Source organism: Monocercomonoides exilis (assembly GCF_001643675.1).
Source record: "Monocercomonoides exilis strain PA203 chromosome Unknown scaffold33-1116896, whole genome shotgun sequence".
Classification (NCBI taxonomy): domain Eukaryota; phylum Preaxostyla; order Oxymonadida; family Polymastigidae; genus Monocercomonoides; species Monocercomonoides exilis.
Window position 1 is genome coordinate 304,872 of NW_027150578.1, and position 25,244 is coordinate 330,115.

Genomic DNA, 25,244 nt, shown 5'->3' on the forward strand with positions numbered 1-25,244 from the left:
TGTGAAAAACAATCGAAAAAAAAGATAAAAACATAGAACATTTCGAATACAAAAACTTCATTAGGCATGTTTCTTGAACTTATAATTGAAAATAAACAAAGAAAGAGAGTTGGTTAAAAACTAGCAAAACAAATGATCGAAGATAAATTAAAAATTCCTCAGATCTTCATCAAAAACTAAAATTGAAACAAAAATAATTTTGTTCTTTCATAAAATAGTAAAATAAACATATAAAAGTTTGCTTTTTATATTTTTATGTTGTATTTATTCTGTTTCAACGAACAAAAAAAATAACCGGGTTAATGAAAATGTTCGGGTTTATAAATCACCCTAGTTAAAGTCATTCTACAAAAAAAAATTCCTAATGAAAATTATATTCGACTATTTTGTGCAAATTGTGATTTATAAAAGTGAAATTTTTTTATGAAAATGAAGTGAAAACAGTCAAATTATTATTGTTATTTTCATATATTATGTCAGAAGAAAATTAATTGCCCTTTGGAATAATCAGATGGAATTAGAAAAGTATATTGATTTTGACAACATTTTTGTTTCATTAAAACATGAAAAAAACTTATCTGTTCCAGTTGATTGCATTCCAGATATCAAAAATATAATTGAAGAAGTACAAGCATTTTTTGTAACGAAGATAACATGGATTATATAAATAAAAAATTATCATTTTCTTATTCTTTTTCTTTTTCTTTTCATTTCTTTCTTCTCTTCTCTTTTTCTTTTTTGTTTTGTTTTATTTATCAATTTAATTATTTGTTCGTTTGTTTTCAAATTTGTTAGTTTGTATATTTGAATTTTTGTTTTTTAAATTATTTTTTGGAAATCATTGAATTTATCGCAATCCTTGATATAGAATGCAATTATTATTGAAAAGCGAAGGGAATTGCGCTAAAATGTTCTTATTGTTTTTGTTGCTGATGTTTGTTGTTTTTGTGATATTAATAATTCACGTCACAACAAATGTTTGAGTGTTTATTAATGACAAATATGCAATCAGAACTTAAATTTCGTTTTTGTAACTCATGAATCGTTTTTAATTACGTTTGAAAAATTGACTCGTTTTTTTTCCATTTTAAGGAACATATTCTTCGAACAATGCCATTTCATTTAAAAAGGCAAATAAAAAAATCCCATAGACAGTTGTTTGCCTATTAAAGAATAATCCCTTAAAATTTCCAATCACAATCATTAAAATGAAAAAAACCGAAAACATTAATATTTCACTTTTTCAATTTGAAATAAAAAAATATTCGTTTTTCGCGATGAATTTCAATTAATTCTTTTGTAAACTTCATTTTTGCGGAGACACCGATTAATTTATATTTTCCAATAGTTTTTTGCAAAAAATAACACATATTCAACTATAATAAATTAAATTTTCATTGAGTTTTTCACAACTTTTTGTGACTATATTTGTTTGTGTTAAAATGTGACTTCATTCAACAAAGAATTAAATTTCCTTGCTTCTTTTTTTGTGATCAATTATTGGTCGAATTATTATTTTTTAGAAATTGTTCATGAACACACGTTTTTCAATTACAAAAATAAAAAATTTTCGTTTCAAATGTTATTTTGACTTATTTTATTTTATTTTTTTTTTTAAAATGGGTTTCATCCTAAAAAAATTTAAAAATTAATTATTCATTAAAAATAAAATATTTGGAGAAATAACTGAAATAAGTTGCATTCGACATTGTGTTATAAACTGCTGAAAATCAACGAAAAAAGGGAAAAAAATGCACTTGTTCAGAAAAATGAAACTTTGCTCGAAAATAACAACATGAATCGTATTGACATTCAGTTTTGATTGTTTTGAGTTTTTTTGGAAGACATAATTGAAAAAAAAAGTCGATTTCAGGTTTGTTCGTTCGTTTTGTTATTTGTTATGTTTTTTTGAAAATGTGCGCTAAAACTTTCATTTTTTCCGAAAAATAAAAAGACTCCAAAAAGTCGTGCACAAACAAATAGTATTTGCAAACAACTTTTATTTTCTTTGAATTAATTATTTACCCATTAACCAGCAAGTCTAGTTCCTGCTGCAAAAAAATAAAAAATAAATGAATAAAAGCGAAACCATATTGCATAAAAAATATAAACAAGCCCAAGTTTGAAATGGATTAAAATAAAGAACTTCAATAACAAATCCAAAATCAACAAAATATGAACAACAAAATTGATAACTCTCTAAAATGACAAAAACATTTGTTTCAATTACTAATCAACAAAATTACAGCAACAAACAACAACAAACTCTTTAACAGAATTGCAGTTGCAATTCTAATCACAAAACAGAAACACTTAAAAAAACAAATTAAAAGATAATAACAATAATAATAACAATAAAAGAACAAAATGGAGAAGCACATGTATTGTTGATCTCCCATTCATTTGTTCATGTGCTGCTCAGACAAGCCACGAAAACGAACCCTTCCGCAGAATCTTTTCCCAAAGCACATGAATTTCGTGATTGACAGCAGGCTCCTTATAATCATTTTCATTTGCTCTATTCGCTGCCTTTTCCTCTTCTTCCTTCTTCTTTGCTTCCTCCTCTGCTCTTTTCTTTTCTGCTTCCTCTGCCTCCACTTCTTCTGCTTCTTTTCGATCTTCATCTTCGTAATACTTGTTGATCTCATCGATTTCCGCACTCAGCTCTTCAGGACTCAGTCCCCTTTGCGTCACCTCTATCAGTCTCTGATCTTTCTCTTTTTCTCGCATCTCCTTCGCTTTCGCTTTCTCCTTCGCTTTTCTTTCTTGTTCTTTCTGTTTTTTTCTATTTTTTTCTGCCTTTCTCCTTTTCCACTCCTCTGCCCGTATTTCTTGCATTTCTCTGCCTCTCTTACACACAGCTAATTTCTGCCACACAAACAACTCTTTCTTTAAGCCCAACCTTCGCTCAATCCACTGCACATCCCCTTTCACCAGATACAGCCCCAAGCAGAACGCCAAATACTCAACAAACAGCCACGCCAGCATCGGAACCAGTGACAGCATCATATTTCTTTCCATCTTGTGCGCTCGCTCAATCAGCTCGTCATTCACAACCACTGCTGACATGAACCGCTCTGCTCCTTCCCACGCCTTTCCGCTCGAAGTTGGCGGGTCAAACTTCCCAATCCCATCCAAGCACAGCGTCGGAATAAGCACAATGGCAATCCCAATCGCTGATCCAAACACAATCCCACAGTAACGCACACTCTTGCTGCATATCGTTTCGAAAATGGAAGCACCAGGTGGCTCCAAGTTGAATACAAAAATATGCAGAGTGATGATTGCCAAGAACAGCGGAATGAAAGTAATTGTCCACGAGCTCGTGAAGTTGTCTGTTTGACCGCCACGTGCAGCAAGCATTCCAATCACACACATTCGCATTCACACAAAAAGAACAAAACAAAAAAATGATGAATGAATAAATTAATAAATGAAATGAAATGAATAAAACATAATTTTTGTGCGAAACAGATTCAAAAAAAAAAATTAAATAAATAAAAACGTAATGCCTCTCTTCTCATTCGATTCGCATTCACTCATTCACTCATTCACTCATTCACCTTCCTTTAATACTTTGCATACAGCACAGTTTCACAGAAAATAACACCCACGCTAAAATGATTCCAACCAGAGAAATAATAAGCATTGACAAAGTGAAACAAGAATTACATGGAAATCTTAGTAAGACAAATTGAGAAACCCCTTCAAATAACATCCAAAAATAGAAAAACAAAAAATTGAACAAAAGAAGGTATAAAATTGTATCTGAGTTTGTAATCGGTCTCCCATCTTCTGTGAATTTTTGTGTGACTGTCTCTGTGTCTGCCACTTTTCTGAAAAGCACATCATTAGAAGTCTTATTTTCCATGACACTCCTTTGAGGATACGGTTTCGTCACTGGGCCATCAACCAAGCGATTGCGAATGTTAAATGTGTGGTAATCCCCATTCACAAAATCGTCAAGATTCCTGCACAATAAGAAAAACATAAAAAAAAAGACTCCTGTCACCATAGCATTCAAAGCAAGAGATAACAATAAATACTCTGGCTTCACCAAACACATTATTAAGAAAAACAAAAACAATGTCAGCATCGCAATTGCAAGACTGAAAAGGCCTTTTGACCGAGAAAGGCTGAATGAAAAGACCGATCTGGTGACTTTGTTCGTCAAAAGATTCGACACATGCCCATCATCTGCCAGCTTGTCGAAAACTGGCCCACGGATAAAATTCGTTGCGTAGAAGATGGCAAAGAAAAAGAAGAAAAGAAACAGCATCAACGATATCCACGTCAATGTGAACAGAATAAAACTTATCCACGGATGTTCGACCGTGTTTTTCAGATCAAATATATCCTTCCAGAAACCCTGCCTCTTCCCAAACAGCACTTCTGGAAAAGTCCCGTACAACCGAATGGTGTCCTTCCAACCTTTCGGGCTCAGACCAAATCGGGTCTTGTCCGCAACATCCTGAATGCAATTTAAAGCAAAAGCAAATCAACAAATAAACAAAAACGAAAAGAAGCCCATCAAAAAGAGAGTCACTCGCTGTGCCGGAGCAGGCACAGCGCAAAACACACACATCTGCATTGTTTGGATTGTACGTGTCCAGATCCTGGAACTCGTTCTGGCTCATGTAGATGTTGTCTCTCAGCCGCGGCAGCTCCTCAACCACAATCTCGTGCCAGTGCCTGCATCCATCCAAACCCCGTCAAAATTGCCCATGAAAAATATAAAATGCATGTCATACTCGTCTGTATCCAGCATCTCTCGGAAAAACTTCGACGTCCCCATCAGCCTCATTTTCGTTCTTGTGTCGCATTCCTTCAAAATCCTGCCAATTTTTCAAAACCTCAAAACCCAACTAAAAATCCCACACCGCTTCCATATGTCCATCGGCACTCCTGCACCACTCGCGTTCAAGCACAAACCGTCCGATAACCGCAAAACAGCAAAAAACATAAAATGCACACTTTTCACATCCACCAGTCCACATTCTTCATCTGACGAGCTGCTGGACGTCGGATCTTCAATGTCTGTAACCATGGGAACCAACTCTCGGAACGCTCTCTCATTTCCTGTGTGGCCAAGCACTTCTGAAGATTTCATCGATCTGGTGAATAAATTGTTTTGCCAACTGATTCGCTGTTGCTCAACCAACCACATTCACTCATTTTGTTCACTGGTATTTCTGCACAATCTGGTGATATTATTGGAGTGTTTTTGTGCTTTTTCGAAGTCAGCTGAAAAATATATTAAAGGTGCTTTCTCCAAAAAAATAATGACAAAAAGCCAACAGACTCGATGGCAGCGCAGCAGTCACAGGTGAGGATGGGCAGAGGAAGGGGAAAGGGCGGGGTGCAGACGTGTGGTGCAGACACGCACGCTAAAAAATTTTCTGCTTCAGTTTTGGAGCTCAGGCAAGAAGGACGGGGGCAGAAGACAGCACGCAGCGTTAACGAAATGGCTTGCAGTTTTGGTGCATAATGCATTTGGGTTTCGTTTTCTTGTCCAGCGCCCATCCACCTGCGAGGCGAAAAAGGCTTATTCGAAAGAAACGGGAGCAGTATTCGGAGAAAAGAAAAAGGCTTGAGTGCTCGTTGCTGTCTGTGCGCTGCACGGCATGTTTGCAATTGATTCATATCATTTTGCTTTTTCACTCCTCGTTTTGCAATGCAATTCTGACTTTTTGGCAGGCAAAGGCGACGAAGAGGAAGAGGATGAAGAGGAAGGCGATGAAGAAGAATTCGGGAGCGAAACAGACGAGGACGAGAACTCGGAGGACGAGTTGGCTGAAGAAGAAAAGGGGCTGGAGGAGGGAGCGGAACAAGTAGAATCTGAACAGGAGGGCATGGCTGATGAAAGCGCTGAGTTGGAGAGCAACCAGGAAGAGCCAATGGACCAGCTGGACGAGGACAATGAAGACGAAAATGTCGAGGAGGATGAATATGCTGGAGAGCGGTCAGATGACAGCAGCGAGGATGATGCTGAAATGAGCGGGAGTGACATGGAGGATTGGATGGCTGAGAGCGAGGAAGAGGAGGGTGTGGAGAGCGGAAAAGAGAGCGAAGAAGCTGAATACGCTGTGAGCAGCATGCAAGAGAAAAGAGAGGAAGCAAGTGACTGGGAGCCTGACGTCTCATCTCCTTCTGAAGACAGGGTTCATCTTCAGCCAGTGACAACTTCAGAAGAGCTGAGGAGGGAGGGTTCTGTTGTGGATGAGAAAGGAAGGAGAGAGGCTGAGAAAAGCGATGCTAAGGCGTGTGATGAGGGTGCTGTAGCGACTTTGGGCAGCACGCAAAAGCAAAAGGGAAGGAGTGCAGCAACATCATTTTTGATGTCTGTCCAACAACAGCAGAAGGTTCATCAACCACAACACCAGGAGGAGGAGGAAAGGGGAAAGCGACTGGAAGAGCACCATCAGCTGAAGTGGCTGAGAGTAGCGGGCTGGATGTGAAGCAGGAGGTGAGGAGGCTGAAGGCGAAGTTGGAGGAAAAAGAGGAAACGATCCTTTGTCTTCTGAAAGAGAAGAAGGAGAAGGCAGAGGAGATGGGGAAGGAGCGAGAGCAGGGCAAGAGGAGAGAAGATTCAGCAGAGAGGAGCAGGGAAAGGGAGCGGGAACGAGAGAAGAGCAGGATTCGGGAGCTGGAGGAGGTGGTAAAGTGGAAGGAGTAGGAGGAGTGGAAGGAAGCAGTGAAAGAAGAGATAACCTGGCTGAAGAGCGTGATGAGAGGGATGGAGGAAGAGAAGGAGGAGCTGGGAGCGAGGCTGCGAGAAGTGAAGAGGTCAGTGGAGGATCTGAAGAGGGAGAAGGCAGCAGCGACAAAAAGGGCAGAGACAAAGGAGGCTGAGTTTGGAGAGAGAGTGGGAGGAGGAGGAGAAGTGGAGGATGGAGGCACGCCTGAAGGGGAAGATTGGAGAGGTTGAGAAGGAAAGAGTTCGGGATCGGTGGTGGTATGAAACAGCAGAAGAGGAGTGGAACAGCGAAAAGGAGGGATTGGAGGCAGAAATACGATCGCCGAAGCAGCAGGTGCAGACACTCCAACAACAGCAGCATTCCACTGAACACTCTTCTCCATTGCTCAAATACACAGCTGGAGAAGAAGTCGCAAACAGAACGAGCCGGCCATCTGTTTATTTGAGGAGCGATCATCGGGCGAATGGGGTATCCCGCACTTACAGTGAGGATCCTCCGTCTGCTCTTTCTCTACCGCTTCAGGTTCAGCCATCAACACATTCACCCTCTTCTCAGCAACTTTCTCTCTCTGTACAGCGCCTTTCACCATCTTCTTCTGCCTCTTCTTCTTCTGCCTCTTCTTCTTCTGCCTCTTCTTCTTCTGCCTCTTCTACTTCTGCCTCTTCTTCTTCTTCTTCTTCCACATCATTTGGTTGAACGTCTTGCCATTCTGTATCTGTATCAGAGAAAAAGACAGATATGACGAAGAAACGAAGAAATTGATAGACGAAGAAAAGAAACACATGTGTGTGAAATTCAAAGATTGGAAATGAAAGAATACAAAAAAGGTTCAAAAGCGAACGAAGAGAAAGAGAAAGAAGATTATGAACACGAGAGCGGGTGAAGAGGGAAGCCAGACAGAGAGGATTGAAGAGGTTGTTGAATGAATGGAAATGAATGGAAAATGAGGAAAAAGAAGATGGAAGAACATCGAATAAAAATTTGCGATTCTTTTTGTCGAATGCGGATTTGGGAAAAATATGTTGAAGTTAAAAAAGTTAAAATGAAAGAGTTATTATTACTGTTCTTTTTACTGCTTTGCTTCATTTCGATAAAGTGAGACATTAAAAAAGACTTTCAAAAAAGGCTTCAAATGGTAACTTGCTTTCTATTTTGCGAAGCGATGAAAAAAGAAAAATAATATTCTTGAGTCATAAAATGAAATGCGTCTCATTTCCTCAGATATTCACAAAATAATCTGCCAAATATTTTGACAATTCGTTATAGTTTAAGTTAATAAAAGAAATCACTCCATAAAGGCTTGCAACGATATCTTCATATCCTTCTTCTTCCATCTTTTCAAATATCTTTCTTTTCAACTCAATTCTTTTCGTTTCGTCCATTTCGCCATCTGCCTTTTCATCAAATCTTCTTGAAAGATTCAAAAAGAAATACAAGCAATCCCACATGATTCCATCATCCAAAGTTGATTGCTCCATTTTCTCCAAAACAGCACCAACAACTCCACTTTTCAACAAGCTATCAATTTTCACAATAACACATTCCGCTACTCTTCTAAATATAATAAAGCATTGTTTGCTTGTATCTGGGTAATTATCTCTTGATGCTCGAGATAACTGAACAAGGCTGCCTATAACACCAGCAAGTTCTTCATTCCACAATGTGTACCTGGTCAAGTATCTATCAAAAACATCGATCCATCTTCTAATAATAATTTCTTTTCCTCCATTTCCTTCTTTTCTCTTCCCATCAACACATTTTGAAAGCTTTTCTAATTCTCTTCTTGTTTCCCTCACAAAATGCAGCTCATTCACAATCACTTCTTCAAAGTTTCTTTCATCTTTCAATCTGTCCATCAAAAATTCTCAAGCAGAGTGATATGCTAATCGAGTCAGATTGCGGTGTTCCCGATGATATTGGATGATTTCTTTGATCTCATTCACACCCAGCTCTTTTTTCGTTATCTGATAAATAAAGGAGAAATTTTTAATAATAATTGAATGAAATAGGAATGCACACGCATATCCTTCGCTAATGTTTCTCAAAGCTTGCAAAGCCATTTCCATTTTCTCCAATTTTCAAAGAATCAATTTTCAAAAACTTTGATTGTTGAAAAAATCCAAAGTGTTATTTTTCCATTTTAATGAATGAAATGTTTACCACCTATGAAAAATTATCAATAATGAAAATATATTTGTGTTTCAATGAAATTCACAAATTGCCTTTATGAATATTATTAAAATCAAATGAAGGGTATCAGATCAAGTCAATAACTTTGTATTGCTTCTTTAAAAGGGATCTTTCAATGCTTTTCATGAAAGGTACGAAATTTTGCAAATTATCATTTTTCTATCATTTAAAATTTTGTTGTTTTTATATATTAACAGTTATTTTTTTTTCTTTAGTGTTTTCAAATATTCTGAACTTTTCATATGGAAAAACTATTCAATATACAAAAAATACGATTAAAAATTATCCAGGTTAGATTTATTTCAATTAAGCAAGAAAATAATTAATATTTTTGAATATTATTTAGAATGCACTGAAAAAGATTTGCTTGTCGCAACCGGTCCTTGTAACAAAACTCGTGAATATGTATTTTATTTTCCCGAAACATGCACAATTGGCTCATTAAAACCACCAAAGCCCGTGAAGCTTGATTGCAATTTGGGATGTGGAGTTAATGAATTCTTCGATGTTTTTGCAGAAGAAAAAAAATGTGTTCAGTGCCCCGAAGGGCACGCACCGTTGAGCTCTTCCGTTACATTTTCTGATTGGTTATCAATCCCTGCAGATTTCACTTTATCCACGTCAGGAAATGGTAAGAATTGGGTTTCAACGGGATCAACTGTTTCATCAGGGACTCAAGAGAACAATGCGATTGCTAACTTGTCTTTGTCAGTTGATATTTACGCTTCAATGGCTCAAGTTTCATTTGTGTATCAGGCACCAGCTGTTTCACGATATTCTTCAAAGTTTATTTTTTCTGTTGATGGCATTCAAACTTCAGATTATCTTGTTTCCAACACTTGGACTGAATATTCCTATGCTATTGGGCCTGGGCACCATATATTAGAATGGAGCTATTCAACAGAGTCGTATTATACTCCAACTTACAACATCCCTGGCGTTCGCATCAGCAAAATCAGTATAAATCCTATTGGAGAGTTGGTTATTGCTTGCTCGCCATGCCCAGTAGGAACTGCCGGCAAAAATGGTACGTGCAATGTCTGTGAGCGCAATACCGCAGCAGGAGTAGAAGGAAGCACAGAGTGCAAAGCATGCGACCCTGGAACGCATTCTGAAAGGGGATCGGCTGAGTGTGTTGCCATGCCTCCATGCACAAGCAGTGATATCACTTTCACATTGGAGGAGTGTCAGCGCAAAGAGCCTGGTGCTCATAAGCGACAGGCGAGAAAGACAAAGAATGAGATGGCACACGAAAATGCAGACAATGGAGATAGAGAAAGCGAAGGAGATGGAGAAGGAGAAGATGAACTATTCCGGTGGAAGCGATATTCATGGTCAGATGGGGCAGAATGCATTGAGAATGATTCAAATCATCTTCCAGAAGACGAGCAAGTGAGCTGTGGAGAGTGCGATGGAGGGATGGTCAGAGACCAAAACACGCTGAAGTGTGTTCCTTGCCCCAAAGGGCAGTATCGAAAGGATCCGATAATTAACAAAGCGAACGTTTCTTCGCAGAACACAAGAATCTCTTCGTTTCGGAAAAAGATTGATAATACTATTGAGGCAACTAAACTTAAAAAACGCTTGAGCCTTGCATCATCGTCATCATCGTCATCATCGTCATCATCGTCATCATCGTCATCATCGTCATCATTTTCATCCTCAGTGTCAGAATCAACTGTTGAATCGCTAAAAGCTTCAGCTTCAGAAGAAGTATGCACCAGTTGCCCAGCAGGAACTTATGCCCAAAACACGATGATTGTCAGAAACATTCACTCGCTTTCGCCACTGTTCAAAACAAGCTGCGTTGCTGACGCCAGCGGAGAGTATATCTCAGCCAGCGGGTCAAACGCTGCTGAAATGAAAAATAACCTCTTCTTGAAATTTACCAAGTCAAACAAGCAAGCTTCAATTCCGAATGATGCACATTTACAAAGTCATCCAAACTCAACATTGAGCAACTCGTCTATGCTGTTCAACCAGCAGGCCAGAGTCGTCAGCCACTGCGGCAGCGGCGGCTGGCAGGCGACAGGAAATGGAATGCACTCAGGGCGTGCACACGTTGGGGCAGTGCAGAGTGTTCTTACGCTTCCCTTCAACAAAAGCGTAGACGCGATGAAGGACCAGGGGTGGCTCCAGTTCACATTCAGATCGCATTTGAAGGACGGATCTGCGATGTATTATGCGGAAGTGACAGAGAACGGATACAGCGATGCACAGGTGATTACTTCTGCAGACAACGGTGCTGAAAGCGAGCGAACAGTTACACTTTCATCCACCGTCACGGCATTCCAGTGGATCGTCTGCACAGAAGAGGCACCAATACTCGGCTCTTCGACTACGAAGAAGAACTCAGAAGCAGAGACAAATGCAGAAGAAGATGAGGACTATGTGGAGATCTTGTCTGTGATTGTTTATCAGGAAGCGCTCATGAACTCTCCTTCGGCCGAGTCGCGTGTGGGTGCCATTCAGTGTGTGCCCTGCAAAGCAGGGTATGCGGCGCCTGAAGGGTCTGCACAGTGCCAGCAGTGCCAGGCAGGCACATATGCCACCAACAAGCAAGACAAGTGCCTGAAGTGCGGAGAACACGAGTATTCTGTGACTGTTGGGCAGTCAGAGTGCAAAAAATGCGGGAAGGAGACAAAAGCGACAGCAGACGGACGGAGCTGCGAGCTGCTGCAGTGCGGGCTGAGGCACAACGAGACGTCTGTGTTTGATTTGGAGCCGCTGAGGAGCGTGCCGAATGCGATCGAGGCAGACAGCCAGACGGAGTTATCCAACGAGCAGAAGACAATTATGCAGGGTCCCTTCACGGTCCTTGGAAATCACAAAAAATTCGCGTTTTCGATCTGCGGAAGAGATTCGAACCAGACCGTCTGCAAAGCATCCAACAGCGTTGTGTATCATCCTTATGCATGTGCAATCGACACAGAGAACAACATCGTGGTTAGCAGCGGAAATCAAGCAGAGATAACATATTTTGATGAATCGACAAGCCAAAATCAAAATGTGCTGCAGAATTCAATGGACAATGGAATTAATAAAATGAAATCCAGAAAAATGATGAATAGAATCTTTGCTGATTCAATTAGAACTTCATCATCATCATCATCATCTTCTTCTTCTGCAAATCATTCGATTAACTCCATTATTCGTTCCTTCATCTCACCATTTCTTAAGCATGTCTTAAAAGTTTCTCAACCATTTTCTTCTTCTCTCTCTTATCCCAAAACTTCTGCTACTGTTCCATATCATGGCATAAACATCTCTTACTTCGATGGCAGCATCGAGTCCGTGAGCGACGCTTCTTCCACACGCCACGCCAGCACAAACTACTTCAACAACAACATCACTTCTGACACAGACCACACCAGCTCTGTGTATTTCGTGCCACTCAGCACTGAGATCCTCGTCGTGTGCAATCCATATGCCGGGCTGGGGCTCCCCACCGCCGCCACCACTTTTGAGTCGCCTCCTGGCCGCTATCACTTCACGTGGGTGAGCGAGTGCGGGTGCCGGCTGTGCAACGAGGACGACTACGAGGTCGCAGTGGGCGAGTGCAGCGGCGGGAAGCAGAAGAGGCAGCACATTCTGAAGCCGAACGTGTGGTGTGCCAGAGGATGGGTGCCGCCCGCAGAGACGCTTGAGACTTGCACAGAGAACGGGGTTCGACTCAGTAGAGGGGTGCTGATTGCAATCATTGTGGCGATTGTGATTGTGGTTGTTGGCCTTTTCTTGTGTGTGCTTATTCTGTGCAGGCGCCACTACAAGTTGAAGTACTCCGTTTTGCAGAAGCAGAATGTGGATTTGAATGATACCAATGCGATGAATGTCAGCACATCCCACAAGATGAAGTTTGAAGGTGGTGAAGGGCAGACCGAGTCTGTGTCTTCTCCACCAAGCGGGGATGCAGCTTCTGGCAGCTCGGGTTCACAAAGGGCGGAAAAGCAGCCAAAGAGGAAGGGATTCACTGCAGCCACTGATCTGTTTAAACCGCGCAAGGAAACAGCAACGTTTGATTTGAGTGATGATTCGTTCCAGCCACAGTCGCCTTATTCAATGTAGATGAAGATATTTGCAAAATGTTAATGCTAAAAGATTTAATAAATGGCTGAATAATCATTTTGCTAGGTTTTTATTTGTGTTTATTATTTGTGAATGAAAAAAATAAAAATTTTTAAGTAGTAAGGGTTGGTAATTTACATTCTGATTCACCTCGTTTCTTCAATGTTTTTAAAAATTGAGAAAAATTTTTTATATCAAAGCAAGTTTTGGTTCTTTTCTTACAAATATTTGGTTTTTTATTTGAATAATGGTTTCTTGTCAAAGCCTTCCTTTTTTTCATTTCAATTTTTCACTTAAAGACCAGAAAATTAAAAATCCTTATAACAACAAAATGATTTAAGTGAATTAGTCTATTGTCTTCAACAATCACAATCAGCTTTCCTTCAGATGCTGAGTGCGAAGGAAAACTGAAAGAAATGAAAAGAAAGATTAAATTATTTTTTTAAAAATGCATGAGATAGAAAGAGGTGTTTGTAAAAAAATGAATAACGATTAAAGCCCTCCAATTCTCTTCTTCTGCCTGATTTTCTGCATGTTCTCAATTATAATCTGCGCCATGTGCCTCATCTCCTCCAGTCTGTTTGTCAGCCCTTCTCTTTCTTTCTCGAATCCCAGCCCAAATACATCATCGTCGCCAAGTCCTCCTCCGCTGCCAACACTCTGCTTTTCCAGCTCGCTCAGGCCAACTCCTCCTTCTCCGCTGCGTATCTCTGCCAAGAACTGGACAACTTGATCTCCAAGAAGCTTTTCTCCAACCTCGCTTCTCGTCGAAAGCGCACGCAGCAGCGCAATCACCCTCATCATGATTTCTGAAAAGTCCTGTTTTTCGTATTCATCCAGCTTCGAGTGCAGCTCCACCCGCAGCCTCGACGACTCCTTTTCGGCTGCCTCCTCCTTCCACTGCTGCAGATACTCTTTCTTCGCCTCTTCTCTCTTCTCTCTCATTTCCAGAAATCCGATCAGCTTCACAACACACTTCAGCACACCTGCATTCACCAGATCCATTTGGAATGCACTCTTTACTCCAAAGTTCACGATCGCATGTAGCGCTTGCTTGATAATCTCAATCAGTCCACTTCTGCGTGCCACGTTCTTTTTTCTCAGCTCTTTGCATTCTTTCAAGTTGACTGGAACAAGCAGAATGTTTTTCAATTCTTCGACAGCTTTTTCTTCTCTTTCTGCTGCTTCTTCTTCGTCGACTTCTTCGTCTTCATCATCTTCATCTCCGTCTTTCAAGTCTTCATATTCGTCAATCTCTTCCATCTGCGCCCACGAATATCTCACTACAACAACCAGAAGATGAAGCAGAGATGCTTCTTTCACATAATCTTCAGAATCTGCAACAGATGCGATGTTCATAGCAACACGACACGCATTCGCTATCGTTGGCTCCATTATTGTGAACTTCACCCTTTGCGATTTGCTCGAAGATCCTGACTTCTTTGTCTTTGCTGATGGATCTTTCTCTCCTTCTGTTCCTTCTTCCTCATCTTCGTCCTCTTCCTCTTCCTCTTCGTCCTCATCTTTCTCTTCATCTTCTTCATCGTCGTAGTGAATCTTGTAACCTCCCACAAACGATCGCAGCAGCATTGCCACCATCTGGCAGATGCCTTCTTTGCACAGCACTTTCGAGTTCTCGCTGTTCACAGCCAGATTTGTCACCACAGACATCATCTTATCCACTGTTTCTCCGTCTGCTTCTTTCAGACTGTTCTTTATTGCTGTCAGCGCCTCTGCTGATGATTCAGCAGAGGATGCGCTTGAAGAAGCCATCGACCCTGCTCCTCTTCGCTCTTCTTTCTCCTTCTGAAGAAGTGCAATCTTCGCCTGCGAGTCATATTCCTCTTCTGACTTCGTCATCAGGATGTGCAGAAGCATCACCATCTGCTGCGGAATCTGTGTGGTTGAGATGTATGCATTCACCTCATCCACTGTGGAGATGTTGGTGATCACCGAGCAGCATCTTGGGGTGACAAGAGGATCTCTCACGCTGTATTCCTTGATCATGTCCTGCATAAGCTCCACTCCGCCGCACTTGGCTATGCGCTCACGGCAAGGAACATACAGAGAAAGGTTGTTCAGCACCATTGGTCCCTTCTGGGCAATTTTCTGTGAGTTGCGGAATGTTGAGTTTAGAAGAGGAATAAGCGCCTCGATCACATTTGAAGACAGGAACAGCGCGCGAGTGGAGTCGTGGCCAGGCAACGAAATGAATGCAGACAGGATACGGTCGATCACTTCAACGTTTCCTTTCCAAGCAGAGAGGAGATTGATGAGTGTGCTCAGCAGAGTTGATGAACCCCTTCCACCACTTGCATTCTTGTCTGTGACATCGAATCCAAGTTCTGTCAGTTCTTCCTTTGTGTATTTGCCCTTTTCCAGTGGATCCACAAGCATCTTCTTGCACAAATTCTCGTCCAGTGCTGTGTTTTGCACTAAAGCCACATAACGAATCACAATCTCGTTGCTCCATTCGCCATACACAGTCAATATCTCCTCAGCAATTGGCATGCCATTTGACTTGAACACAGCTGCTTTTCCCTCTGGACACGAAGTTACTTGCGATAATAGTGTACCAATGTGGATGATCGATTCATCATCCTGAATGAAGTGGAAGTGCGACACAGCACGTCGACGAGATGGTTTTTGCACTTCAGCTCCTTCCTTTTGAACAGAACTTCTGTTTTCTCCTTCACCTTCAGCATTTTGTTCATTCTCTTCTTTCTTTTCCGCTCCATTATGTTCTTCTCCTTCTTGGCTTTTTTGCAATTCTCTTTCTCTTTCTTTTTCTTCTTCCTCAGCTGCTTTCTTCTCCTCCTCAAACACAGTTTTGTATGCGCTTGGCAGAAGCGCCTGGAGGCACCTGAACAAACTGCCAACAACTCCGCTTTTCGTAAACTGTATCGCATACAGCTTTCTGTTCATGTTCATCAGATGCTTCAGCAAAATCGACGTGTATCGAGCAAACGGCGGGCAGAAGAAGTTCGCATAGTCGCTGAATGTGATGAGCGTCTCTAGCAAGTCTGGAATCTTCAGCAGCGCCTCGTTGCAGCTGGGAGTGAGTGTCGCGTTTGCAAGCGTCACCATCACATTTCTCAGCATCAGCGCAGTGTCAGTTGGAGGATATTCTTCGTCTGACTCGACATACTTCGAGTTGGTCTGAGGCAAAGAGGGAACATTCGATCTTTCTGTGCTTTTCACTTTGGGACTTGTACTTTCTTGTGATTTCTTCGAGTTTTGATTTGAGTGCGACGGCTGTGCGGGAGTCGCCACAAAGAAGAACTTTGGAGCTTTGTGCTTTCTGTTGTCGATCAGCTGTGTATTCTTTCCATCGTCGAGGAGACTGTCATCTGTTGCATCAAACTCGCTGCTTCCGTAGTCTTCCTCATTCTCCATGCAGCCGCTTCCATCCATATCAGCACCAGCAGCACCAACTTTGCCCTCAGCTTCATTTTCCTCGTCGAGATAGAACCCTTCTGGGAAAAACGCCTCGATCCACTCGTCTTTGGCCTTCTTTCCTTTCGCAAAGCGGCCAATCACATCCATCAGCACATTCAGCACGCCCTGCGTGGCAAAGAGCTCGTGTGCCTGTGGATTGCACGACAGATTCATCAGCCCTGCTGACACGCGCAGTGAAAGCGATTCACGAAGCGCTGTGAAGAAGCCTGGGTGGATGTTTGGTGGATACATCGAAGAGGATGTGGGTGTCAAAGCTGGCTGTGCGGACTCTTCTGTCATCGAGTTCAGAAGCACGGCAAATGGCTTGATGATGTTCTCCTTCAGAAGAACAGACAGTTTTTCCTCTGAATAGATTGAAATGGTATTTGTTGAGATAAATTAAGAAAATTTAAGAAAAATAGGTATTATTGTAAATATTGATAAAAACAATAAGTTATTAAGAAATAATTCAAAATATTAATCAAGAACACACTGTACAGGCAGAGATTTGCCAGCAATCCACAAGCCACAATGGAGATTTCTCTCTTCTTTCTGACGTTTGTGCTGATTGTCTTCAAAAGCACCTTCACCAGCTGCAGATCAAACACTCTGTGCTTTTCCTTCACGAAAGGCTCCAGCAGATAGACAGGTTGTGGTGCAGAGCCGCTTGGAGAAGAAGAAGGAGAAGGCAGAGGCGATGAGGAAGGTGAGGGTGAAGGAAGAGGAGAAGGAGCAGGAGATGCGAGAGAAGACGAAGAAGGAGAGGCAGGAGCGGAGAAGGATGCCATGTAATACAGCTGGTTGGATGGGAGTGATTCGAGTGGAAGAGTCAGAGCAAAGAAGCAGAGAACAAGTGAGTGTGCGACAGTCGGCTTGGGCAGATCAGACTTGCCAAGCATCCGCACAATCATTGCGGGGATTTGTGTGCAGTTCAGAGAAATGTTCAGAGATGCTGGAATGAAACGAATTGTATTGAATAAAATAAAATGTAGTTGAAATATTGATGATATAAGTTATCAATAGCAAGAAAAATATGGTGAAAAAAAGAAAGAAATGCATTTAGCATTACAAAATTTATTTAAAATGTTTATTAAACAAAGTGAATATACAGGCAAATTTTTTCTTTTCTTCTTTCTCTTTCCCTCATTCACTCAAATCATAAAACACTTTCATCCTCCATCCTTCATCAATCAATCATTGTCCCAACATACCATCATGTGCCAAGTTCCTGACAGCTGCAAGCGACCTCAGCAGCGTCTTCTCTGACGTGTTTATGTGCAAAAACACAGACTGCAATCCTTCACTTATTCCAAGCTTTATTTCTTTCTCTTTCCCTTTCTCGTTCTTCTTCTCGTCAGATGCATGCGCCAAGCCAGGAAGATGCGCTCCGCTTTCTTTTGAGTTCGGTTCCTCTTGTTTGGCTGTGGAATCTCCGTTGTTGTCTTTCCCCTTCGAAGCTGCTGAAGAAGAAGAAGAAGAAGAAGACGATGACGAAGAATTCATTTTCTCATATCTTGTTTGCATCTTCGCCACTCTTTCTTTCACCTCTTCGTCCTCATAAGGAGTCAGCACAGGTGACATGTACTTCAAAATCACTGGATTTGTGCCAATGTTGGCGATCACTGAAGATGTCAGTGTCAGAATCGAGTTGTCCTTCCCCACGTGCGACAAGAGGAGGCGGAGGAAGAGATAAGAGAACGGAACAAAGCGGCTGCTGGAGGAGGTGAAGAGATGATAGCAGAATTGCTCTGTTGTTGGGGGTGGGAAGGATGAAGAAGAAATTGTTTAATAATAAGAATAGTAATAAATGATGCGAGTAAGAATCAACGAGGGGGAAAAAAAGAAAGAAAAAGAAAGAAGAAATAAACATAACAGTTCAAAACAAATAAAAAACCAATAGATTTCACAAAAATAACTCAATCCACACCATCATTCATCAGATTCAACAGAGCTTCCAATGCAGTCTTCGTCACTTTCTTTTCTCCTTCTTCGCAGTCTCCATACTCCACAAGAACTGAATGAATAAGTGCTATCAAACACATTTCAGCCTCACTCATTTCTTTGTCTGTGCATTTTTCTCCTTCTCCTTCTCTTTCTTCTCCTCCTTCTCCTTCTCCTTCTCCCAGTCCTTTCTCCTTCATCCCTCCATTTTCGTTCATTCCTTCTGCGCCATTGACAATCGCACCAATCGTATCAGACGAAGACGAAGGCAGCATCAAAGGCAATGAAGAAGATGATGATGAGGCTGAAGCAGAAGTCAAAGCAGCTGATGATTCAACTGCTGCTGCATCGTCAAGAGAAGAAGGGCTGGCTCCGAAGAGAAGCTGTTTGGAGGCGTAGTCCAGCGAGACAAGCTGAATGAAATGGAATCCCTGTGCCAGAACAGACTGAAATGACAGAGAAGAAGAAGAGGAGGAGGAAGAAGAAGCAGAAGAAGAAGAAGAGTTAGACAATGAAGAAGAAGAGGCTGAAATAGACATCGCATTCGGTGATGTTAAGGATGCTGCTCCATCAGCAGCATTTCCACTTTCATTCGCCTCTTTTCCTTCTGCTTTCTTTCTGTGGGCAGAAGTGTCGAAGATAAATAGCAAGAAAGCGGGTATAAGAGACAGATCACAGTTGAACCGTAGCGTCTTCTCATCATTTTCTTTATCAGAATTTTCAGCATTGCCAGACAAGTTATCTCCAAAGGCAATTGAAGAAGAAGAAGAAGAAGAAGATGATGATGATGATGATGAAGGGAATGAAACAAATCCTTGTTCTTCGCTCACTTGCTCGTCTTGTCTGTCGATTGTCTTGTTGGAAGCACCGGGCGATGAAAGATAAGCACAAACAGAAGAAGTTGGAAGAGAAAGCGCAAAAGACGTCAGAATTTCGAGTGAAAGTCGCTGCAGAGCAAACAGATCAAGATTGTCGAGGTTGCTCACCTTTTTCAATTCTTCTTTTGTTTTGTTGGATTCTGGTTTGCTTTCTTTCTTTTCTTCTTTCTTTGTCTCTTCTTTTTTATCTTGTTCACCTTCTTTTTCTTTTTCTCCTTCTCCTTCTCCTTCTCCTTCCTTCTCCTTCCTCTCCTCTTTCACCTCAAACTTGTCCGAAAGCAGCAGCACATTCAACAAAAGCTGCATCCAATCGTCGTTTTCCACAATCTGCTTCTTCATCAACAACCTCGTCTTCACCTCTTCTTCAACTGGATCTGCTGCCACTTTGTTAACACCAAGTGCCATTCCAATAGGAGAAGCAGCAGGAGAGAGAGAAGATGAGGAAGAAGAAGAGGATAATGTAGAAGAGGAAGCAGATGATGACAATGAAGAAGAAGAAGAAGAGGAAGAAGAAGAAGTTGATGAAATAACATTCATTGCTTCGTTAAAGTTCAAGCAGAGAGACAAAACAGAAGACAGTGCAAAGAAGAGAGATTCAATGAGAATAGCTGGTGTGGGTGCACAATCAGAAACATCAAACAAGAAACACTCATTCAGCAGACTCGACATCGAATCAAACAGAAAAGAAAGAAGAGATTGAGAAAGAGAGGAAGAAGAAGTAGAAGCAGAAGAGGAAGAGGAAGAGGATGATGCTGCAGAAGAAGAATAAGAAGAAGAAGAAGGCTTTGGAGCGTTGTTCTTCATCGACTGTGAAATAATCAGCGAGGACAGGTTGCTGTGCATCAGAAGGCGATGGACAAGGCCCAAACACGAATGGAGCACCCTCACATCAAATGAAGGCGAATAACGAGACGCGAAAAGTGGATGAGAAGCAAACGAATCGTCAGAAGAGGTTTTCTTGTCAGCATCTTCTTCTTCGTCTTCGTCGTCTTCGTCATTGTCATCAAGCCCATCATCATCATCAAAGATATCATCATTGTCTTCTTCTCCTTCTCCTTCTCCTTCTCCGTCTTTCTCCTTCTCTTTCATTTTCTCCTTATTCTCTTCCATTCTGTAGAACTTCTGCACTCTTCCAACAATCCTCTTCATAATCCTTGCCCTTCTCCTCTTCTCTTTCCTTGCTTTTCCTTCGTTCCCACTTTCCCTCCACTTCTTCGTCAAAACATCCACAAACTCCAAAATAACACCAAACACATTGTCCTCCACCAGATTCGCTGCAAACGAAGGCGAGCGCGCCAGGATGATCAGCAGCGACAGGAGCGACAGCACAGACGGCGTCTCCTCTTCCTTCTCTGCCTCTTCTGCCTCCAGCTCTTCTGTCTTCATCGCATCGCTGCTTTCTCCATTTTCTCCTTTGTTTCCATTCTCTCCATTCTCTTCATTCTTTCCTTTGTTTCCTTTGTTTCCGATAGCTTCTCTTTCTTCGCTTTGCGCAGAGAACGTGTGGATGGCAGTGTCTGCCTCGTTCTCTTTCGTCTGAAGAAGTCGCTTCAGTCTGAGCTGAGTGGACTGCTGGCGGAGGAAAGCAGAAAGCGTGTGGGTGAATTGAGGAGAGGAGAGGTAGTCACAGAAGGGATACACAACAGAAGAAGAAGGAGAAGAAGGAGAAGAGGAAGAAGAAGAGGAAGAAGAGGAAGAGGAAGAAGCTGATGATGTTTGTGAGGGAACAGAGAAGACGATGAAGTTGCAGAGGATTTGATATGCGAGCTTAGATGGCTTTCCGACAAGAGAAAACAGGACAGACAACGCAGAGGAAGGAGTTGCAGCAGCAGCAGAAGAAGAAGATGATGATGATGATGATGAAGTTGAAGTTGAAGAAGAAGAAGACGAATCTGCAATAGGAAGCGTTGGCTGTTTGAACTTGGGGCATTTGAAGAGGGCAGCTGTCTGCTGGGTGGGAAAGAGAGAGGACAAGAAGAAGAGGAAGATGTGTTGCAGTGGGAGTGAGGATGAATTTGAGGGTAAGTTTGGAAGAAGCGCTTGAGAAGAGGAAGAAGAGGAAGAAGAAGAAGCAGAAGAAGAGGGAGAAGAAGGAAGTAAAAGAGCGCAGGCAGCAGGAGAAAGAGAGAGATTTCGGAGGAGGAACAAGGAAGAGAAGCGGATGTTAGCGGAGAGAAGGGACGAGATGGGGAGAGGAAGAAGTGGAAGGGAAGAGCTGCTTTGAGAAGAAGAGGAAGAGGAAGAAGAGGAAGAAGAGGAAGAAGAAGCTGATTGTGATGCAGTTTGTTTGGTCATTCGAGAAGAATCGTTTGATTTAGCAGAAGAAGAGGAAGAGGAGGAGGAAGAAGAAGAAGATGATGATGATGAGAGGAAGATAAGTGGAGTTGCAAGTGCAAATGTGTCAAGCTTCATCAGCGGAGCACGGCAGTTGTCTGTTTGATGAGAAGAGAGGAATAAAAAGTGATTAAGAGAAAGAAATACAAATTGAAAGAGATTAAAGATTGCAAGCAAGAAAAAGCGATTGGAGAAAATAAGAAAAAGAAAAAAGAAAAATAAAATATTTTGAAAGAAAAAAAAGAAAAAAAGAAAGAAAAGAAAAAAACATTAAATCAAAAGCAAACCATATAAATGAATGGAAAATACAATGAAACAAAAACAATTCACCAACCATTTAATATTCTTCACTCAAAAATCTCTTTCTTTCTTTCTTTCTTTCTTTCTTTTCCTTTTCCATATTAATTTATTAATTCACTTATTTACCCTTATATCACACACCATCCAACGAGAACAGACACAGCACATTAAGCGCCTGCTCCACCACTCTCATCTTCAGCTCCATCAATTCTTTGTCCTTCGCATTTTCGCTTTTTCTCTCCTTTGTTTGAGGCAAATCAGCAGCTTCTGCTGTTTCTTTGAGTTTTTCTATGATTCCTTCTGTTGAATTGAGAACTGAGGTGTTATTGTTCCAGACATGCTGCATTTTTCTAAGGGCATCCACAACAGACAGAAGAATAGATGGAACAGATGTTTGCAAAAGAGAAGAAGAAGAGGAGGAAGAAGAGAGAGAGAGAGGAAGAGAAGGAGAAGAAGAAGGAGAATGAGGAAGAGAAGAGGAGGAGGAGGAAGAAGAAGAAAGAGTGGAAGAAGAAGGAGAAGGTGTTAGAGAGAGAGAAGCTATTGGCTGTAAGGGAGAGCGCTGGACGATGGCAGAGCGAGAAGAAGAAGAAGAAAGGAGAAGAGAAAGAAGATGGAGGATGTTTCTGGAAAGAGAGAGAAACGACGAGAAGGAGAGAGAGGCAGATGAAACAGAGGAGGAAGAAGAAGAGGAAGAAGAAGAAGCGGAAGAAGATGATGATGATGATGAGGCAGAAAGAGAATTATCAGAAGAAGAAGAGCAGCAGAAGAGCTTCAATGCAGATGGGATGATGTCAACCAATGAAGATGAAGTTAATGTGACAACAGTTCGTTCTGAATGAAAAGAATGTGTTGGATAAATAAAATATCAAATAATTAGTTAATGTGACAAGTGATTCAGAAATAATAGCAGGAAACGGAGAATATATACATATATAAATAGATAGAAAGAAAGAAAGTTTTTTGAAATCAACAAAAATAATGCATCCGATAAACAAAAGCATTATTCCATGGAATGAAAATCTATGCTTTTTTTTTTCATTTATTTATTTCTTTATTTTCTTCACATAGCAACACACCATCTTCCGCCAAAAAGCTCAGCAGCAGGAAATGCTTCTCAATAATCTCAATGCACCTTTCTCTTTCTCTCTCGTCTCTCTTCGCATCTCTTTCTGCTTTCTTCTTCCTCTTCTCTTGCAGCTCAATTGGAACATCTTCTTCTGGTTCTTTTTCTTCTTTCTCTTTCTCTTTCTCTTTCTCTTTCTCTTCTCCTTTCCCTGCTTCTTTGTTCTCTGCCTTTGCTTTTTCTTCCATTTTCCCTGTTTTCTGCTCATCGTTGCCTTTTCCTTTGTCTTTTCCTTCTTTTCCATCTTTCTCTTCTTTTTGTGTGTTTCTCTTTTCTTCTCTGCTGATTTGCGACGAAAGCGTCGAAAGCAGAAAGTTCAGCGTATCGCCTGAGCACAATGCAGGAAGAGACTCACCTGGTGAAATAAAAAAAAAAAAAAAAGGAGAAAGAAAGAAGGAAAGATGGTTAGCAAGTTAGAAAGAAATAGGAAAAAATGAGTTATGAGTGGAAAGACAAGCAAATGCAAAAAAAATGTAAAATCATTACAATATAAAACAAAGAAAAATAGCATTCATCAAAAAATAAAAAGGAGCAAATGAAACAACACATTCTCAAATCTAATCCATCTCCCTCTCTTTCCCTCACATTCTCTCCCTCCACAACACACTGGACAGCGCCAAGTTCACAAAGCACTCATCGACTGCTAAGCAGAGGCACGACATCTTCTCCACCACTTCTCCACACTCCATCTTCGGCGGCGGCGGTGGAATCGCAGCCAGCTCATCCTTTTCGCTCTTCAGCATCGCCTTCTTCTCCAACTCGGCCCTTCTCGCTGCTCGCTTCGCAGCGGCGCTGTCTGCTTTGTCGGTCGCACTGGATTTCTCGTTGGATTGAGAGGAAGAGGAATCAGAGGAAGAAGAAGAAGAAGAGGAGGAGGAGGAGGATTTGGTTGCTGCCTGTGGAAGAGACAAGAGAGAGAGGAAGCCGGACGATAAGATGGATGAACGTTGAGATCCTAAAAATAAATGAATACGTGAATGAACAAATAAATAAATAAGAAAGAACAGAAATAACAAATGTTATTACGAAGATTGTAAAATTTTTGCATCCAATTGCGAAACACATAAAATTTATAAAAGAGGAACAGAAAAAAAAAACAGTGTTTTTCCCATACTTTTCTCTGACATCAGCCGAACAATGCACAAGAATTCGAGCGCACATCTCAGCCGAATCGGCATTCGTGCTTCGTCGTCGCTTTCGTCTTCATCTTCTTTTATTTCCTCTTCCATTTCTTCTCTCACCTTTTGCACTTTCTCCTCTGCCTTCCGTTTCTCCTCCTCCTCTTTCTTCTTCTTCTCTTCTTCTTCTTTTTTCTTCTTCTCTTCTTCTTCTCTCTTCTTCTCTCTCTCTTTCTCTCTCACTGTCATCGACGCATACGCCACTTCTCTGTCGTATTTGTCCCGCTTCTCCTTCTCCTTCCTCTCCAGCTCCTTCTTCACCTCCTCCCGCTTCGCTTCATAGTCTCCTTTGTTCTTCTCGTCCACTTCGGTGATGTAGTCCTCAATGTTCGCCTTGATCACCCCAACAAGCTCTTTCATCCCTTTCGTCGTTCCGCACAGAGCTAGACGCGAGGCTTCGTCTTAATAATTGTTCGATTTTTTAAAAAAAAATGAAATATTTCAGTTTTTTTTTCATAAAAATAAAATTAAAGAAATAAGGAAAAGAAATACAATGAGAAAGAAAAATGCTAATAAAAACTGAACGAAAGGTTTATTTTCAAACTATGTTCGCAAAGTTGTCTGATCATCGTAACTGCGCCAAGTGTGATCTGATCAATTTGCTCTTTCATTCGTTTTTTCTGCTCAGAAGCTGCTGATACTGTAGACAATTTGCTTTTTCCATCTTTGCCAGCTTTGGAGGTTGAAATGTTAATGGACTCTTGGCTGGCAGATGTCAAGTGAAGTGTGAATTGATTTTCAACTAAGAACATCAATGCTTTCATTCCTCCGATTGAAACAAATGATTCAATTGTTGAATCTTAATGCAAATTAGCATGAAAATTTTACAGTTTTATAAAAATATCCCAGTTCATTTGAAATGAATTAATTGTACTTAAGAAAATATAACAAACCATTCACAAGAAGAATTGATAACAATTTCAGAGCTGAAAACAAAAGAGAAGCCTGAGTGCTTTTAAAAAGCAAAATACGCAGCAAAGCCTCAAGTCCACCGTTTTCTTGAAGCATTCTTAGATTTGTTTCTAAAGTATATTTTTGTTTCAAATTTTTGAAATGTCAAATTTTAAACCAAATTATTTTTGAAAATGACAAAGGC

At 41.0% G+C, this 25,244-nt stretch overlaps 6 protein-coding genes across 6 annotated transcripts; 3 read left to right on the forward strand and 3 right to left on the reverse strand.

Annotated features, from left to right (window-relative positions):
- Positions 1–1,985: 1,985 nt before the first annotated feature.
- On the reverse strand, positions 1,986–5,116 carry MONOS_349fu350fu351 (uncharacterized protein). The gene is made up of 6 exons (XM_067873504.1): positions 4,975–5,116; positions 4,881–4,905; positions 4,752–4,835; positions 4,584–4,692; positions 3,586–4,471; positions 1,986–3,335 (listed from the first exon to the last, which is right to left on the reverse strand). The coding sequence occupies exons 1-6, from the start codon at positions 5,108–5,110 to the stop codon at positions 2,419–2,421; spliced, it is 2,157 nt and encodes a 718-aa protein (XP_067724335.1). The 5' UTR covers positions 5,111–5,116; the 3' UTR covers positions 1,986–2,418.
- Positions 5,117–5,449: 333 nt separating this feature from the next.
- On the forward strand, positions 5,450–6,852 carry MONOS_348 (uncharacterized protein; the record flags this gene model as incomplete). Its single annotated transcript, XM_067873485.1, has 3 exons — positions 5,450–5,626; positions 5,698–6,362; positions 6,445–6,852. The coding sequence occupies exons 1-3, from the start codon at positions 5,488–5,490 to the stop codon at positions 6,850–6,852; spliced, it is 1,212 nt and encodes a 403-aa protein (XP_067724336.1). The 5' UTR covers positions 5,450–5,487.
- Positions 6,853–6,890: 38 nt separating this feature from the next.
- Positions 6,891–7,394, forward strand: MONOS_347 (uncharacterized protein; the record flags this gene model as incomplete). Its single annotated transcript, XM_067873475.1, has 1 exon — positions 6,891–7,394. The coding sequence occupies one exon, from the start codon at positions 6,891–6,893 to the stop codon at positions 7,392–7,394; it is 504 nt and encodes a 167-aa protein (XP_067724337.1).
- Positions 7,395–7,829: 435 nt separating this feature from the next.
- MONOS_346 (uncharacterized protein) lies at positions 7,830–8,579 on the reverse strand. Its single transcript, XM_067873464.1, has one exon. The coding sequence runs from the start codon at positions 8,552–8,554 to the stop codon at positions 7,916–7,918; it is 639 nt and encodes a 212-aa protein (XP_067724338.1). The 5' UTR covers positions 8,555–8,579; the 3' UTR covers positions 7,830–7,915.
- Positions 8,580–8,957: 378 nt separating this feature from the next.
- On the forward strand, positions 8,958–13,288 carry MONOS_345 (uncharacterized protein). Its single transcript, XM_067873453.1, has 3 exons — positions 8,958–9,019; positions 9,086–9,178; positions 9,235–13,288. The coding sequence occupies exons 1-3, from the start codon at positions 9,004–9,006 to the stop codon at positions 12,951–12,953; spliced, it is 3,828 nt and encodes a 1,275-aa protein (XP_067724339.1). The 5' UTR covers positions 8,958–9,003; the 3' UTR covers positions 12,954–13,288.
- MONOS_344 (uncharacterized protein) lies at positions 13,289–25,156 on the reverse strand (the record flags this gene model as incomplete). Its single annotated transcript, XM_067873442.1, has 10 exons — positions 13,289–16,756; positions 16,885–17,343; positions 17,603–18,139; positions 18,319–21,642; positions 21,986–22,678; positions 22,924–23,325; positions 23,578–23,925; positions 24,085–24,549; positions 24,693–24,947; positions 25,042–25,156. 10 exons carry the CDS (start codon positions 25,154–25,156, stop codon positions 13,446–13,448), a joined length of 9,909 nt encoding a protein of 3,302 aa, XP_067724340.1. The 3' UTR covers positions 13,289–13,445.
- Positions 25,157–25,244: the final 88 nt, after the last annotated feature.

Coding starts and splice junctions, on each gene's coding strand:
- MONOS_349fu350fu351 (XM_067873504.1), bottom strand. CDS start 5,110: ATGAAATCTTCAGAAGTGCTTGGCCACACAGGAAATGAGAGAGCGTTC. Junction 4,906..4,974: donor TGGACTGGTGGATGTGAAAA/GTGTGCATTTTA, acceptor CGAGTGGTGCAG/GAGTGCCGATGGACATATGG. Junction 3,336..3,585: donor ATTTTCTGTGAAACTGTGCT/GTATGCAAAGTA, acceptor GCGGTCAAACAG/ACAACTTCACGAGCTCGTGG.
- MONOS_346 (XM_067873464.1), bottom strand. CDS start 8,554: ATGGACAGATTGAAAGATGAAAGAAACTTTGAAGAAGTGATTGTGAAT.
- MONOS_345 (XM_067873453.1), top strand. Junction 9,179..9,234: donor TACGATTAAAAATTATCCAG/GTTAGATTTATT, acceptor AATATTATTTAG/AATGCACTGAAAAAGATTTG.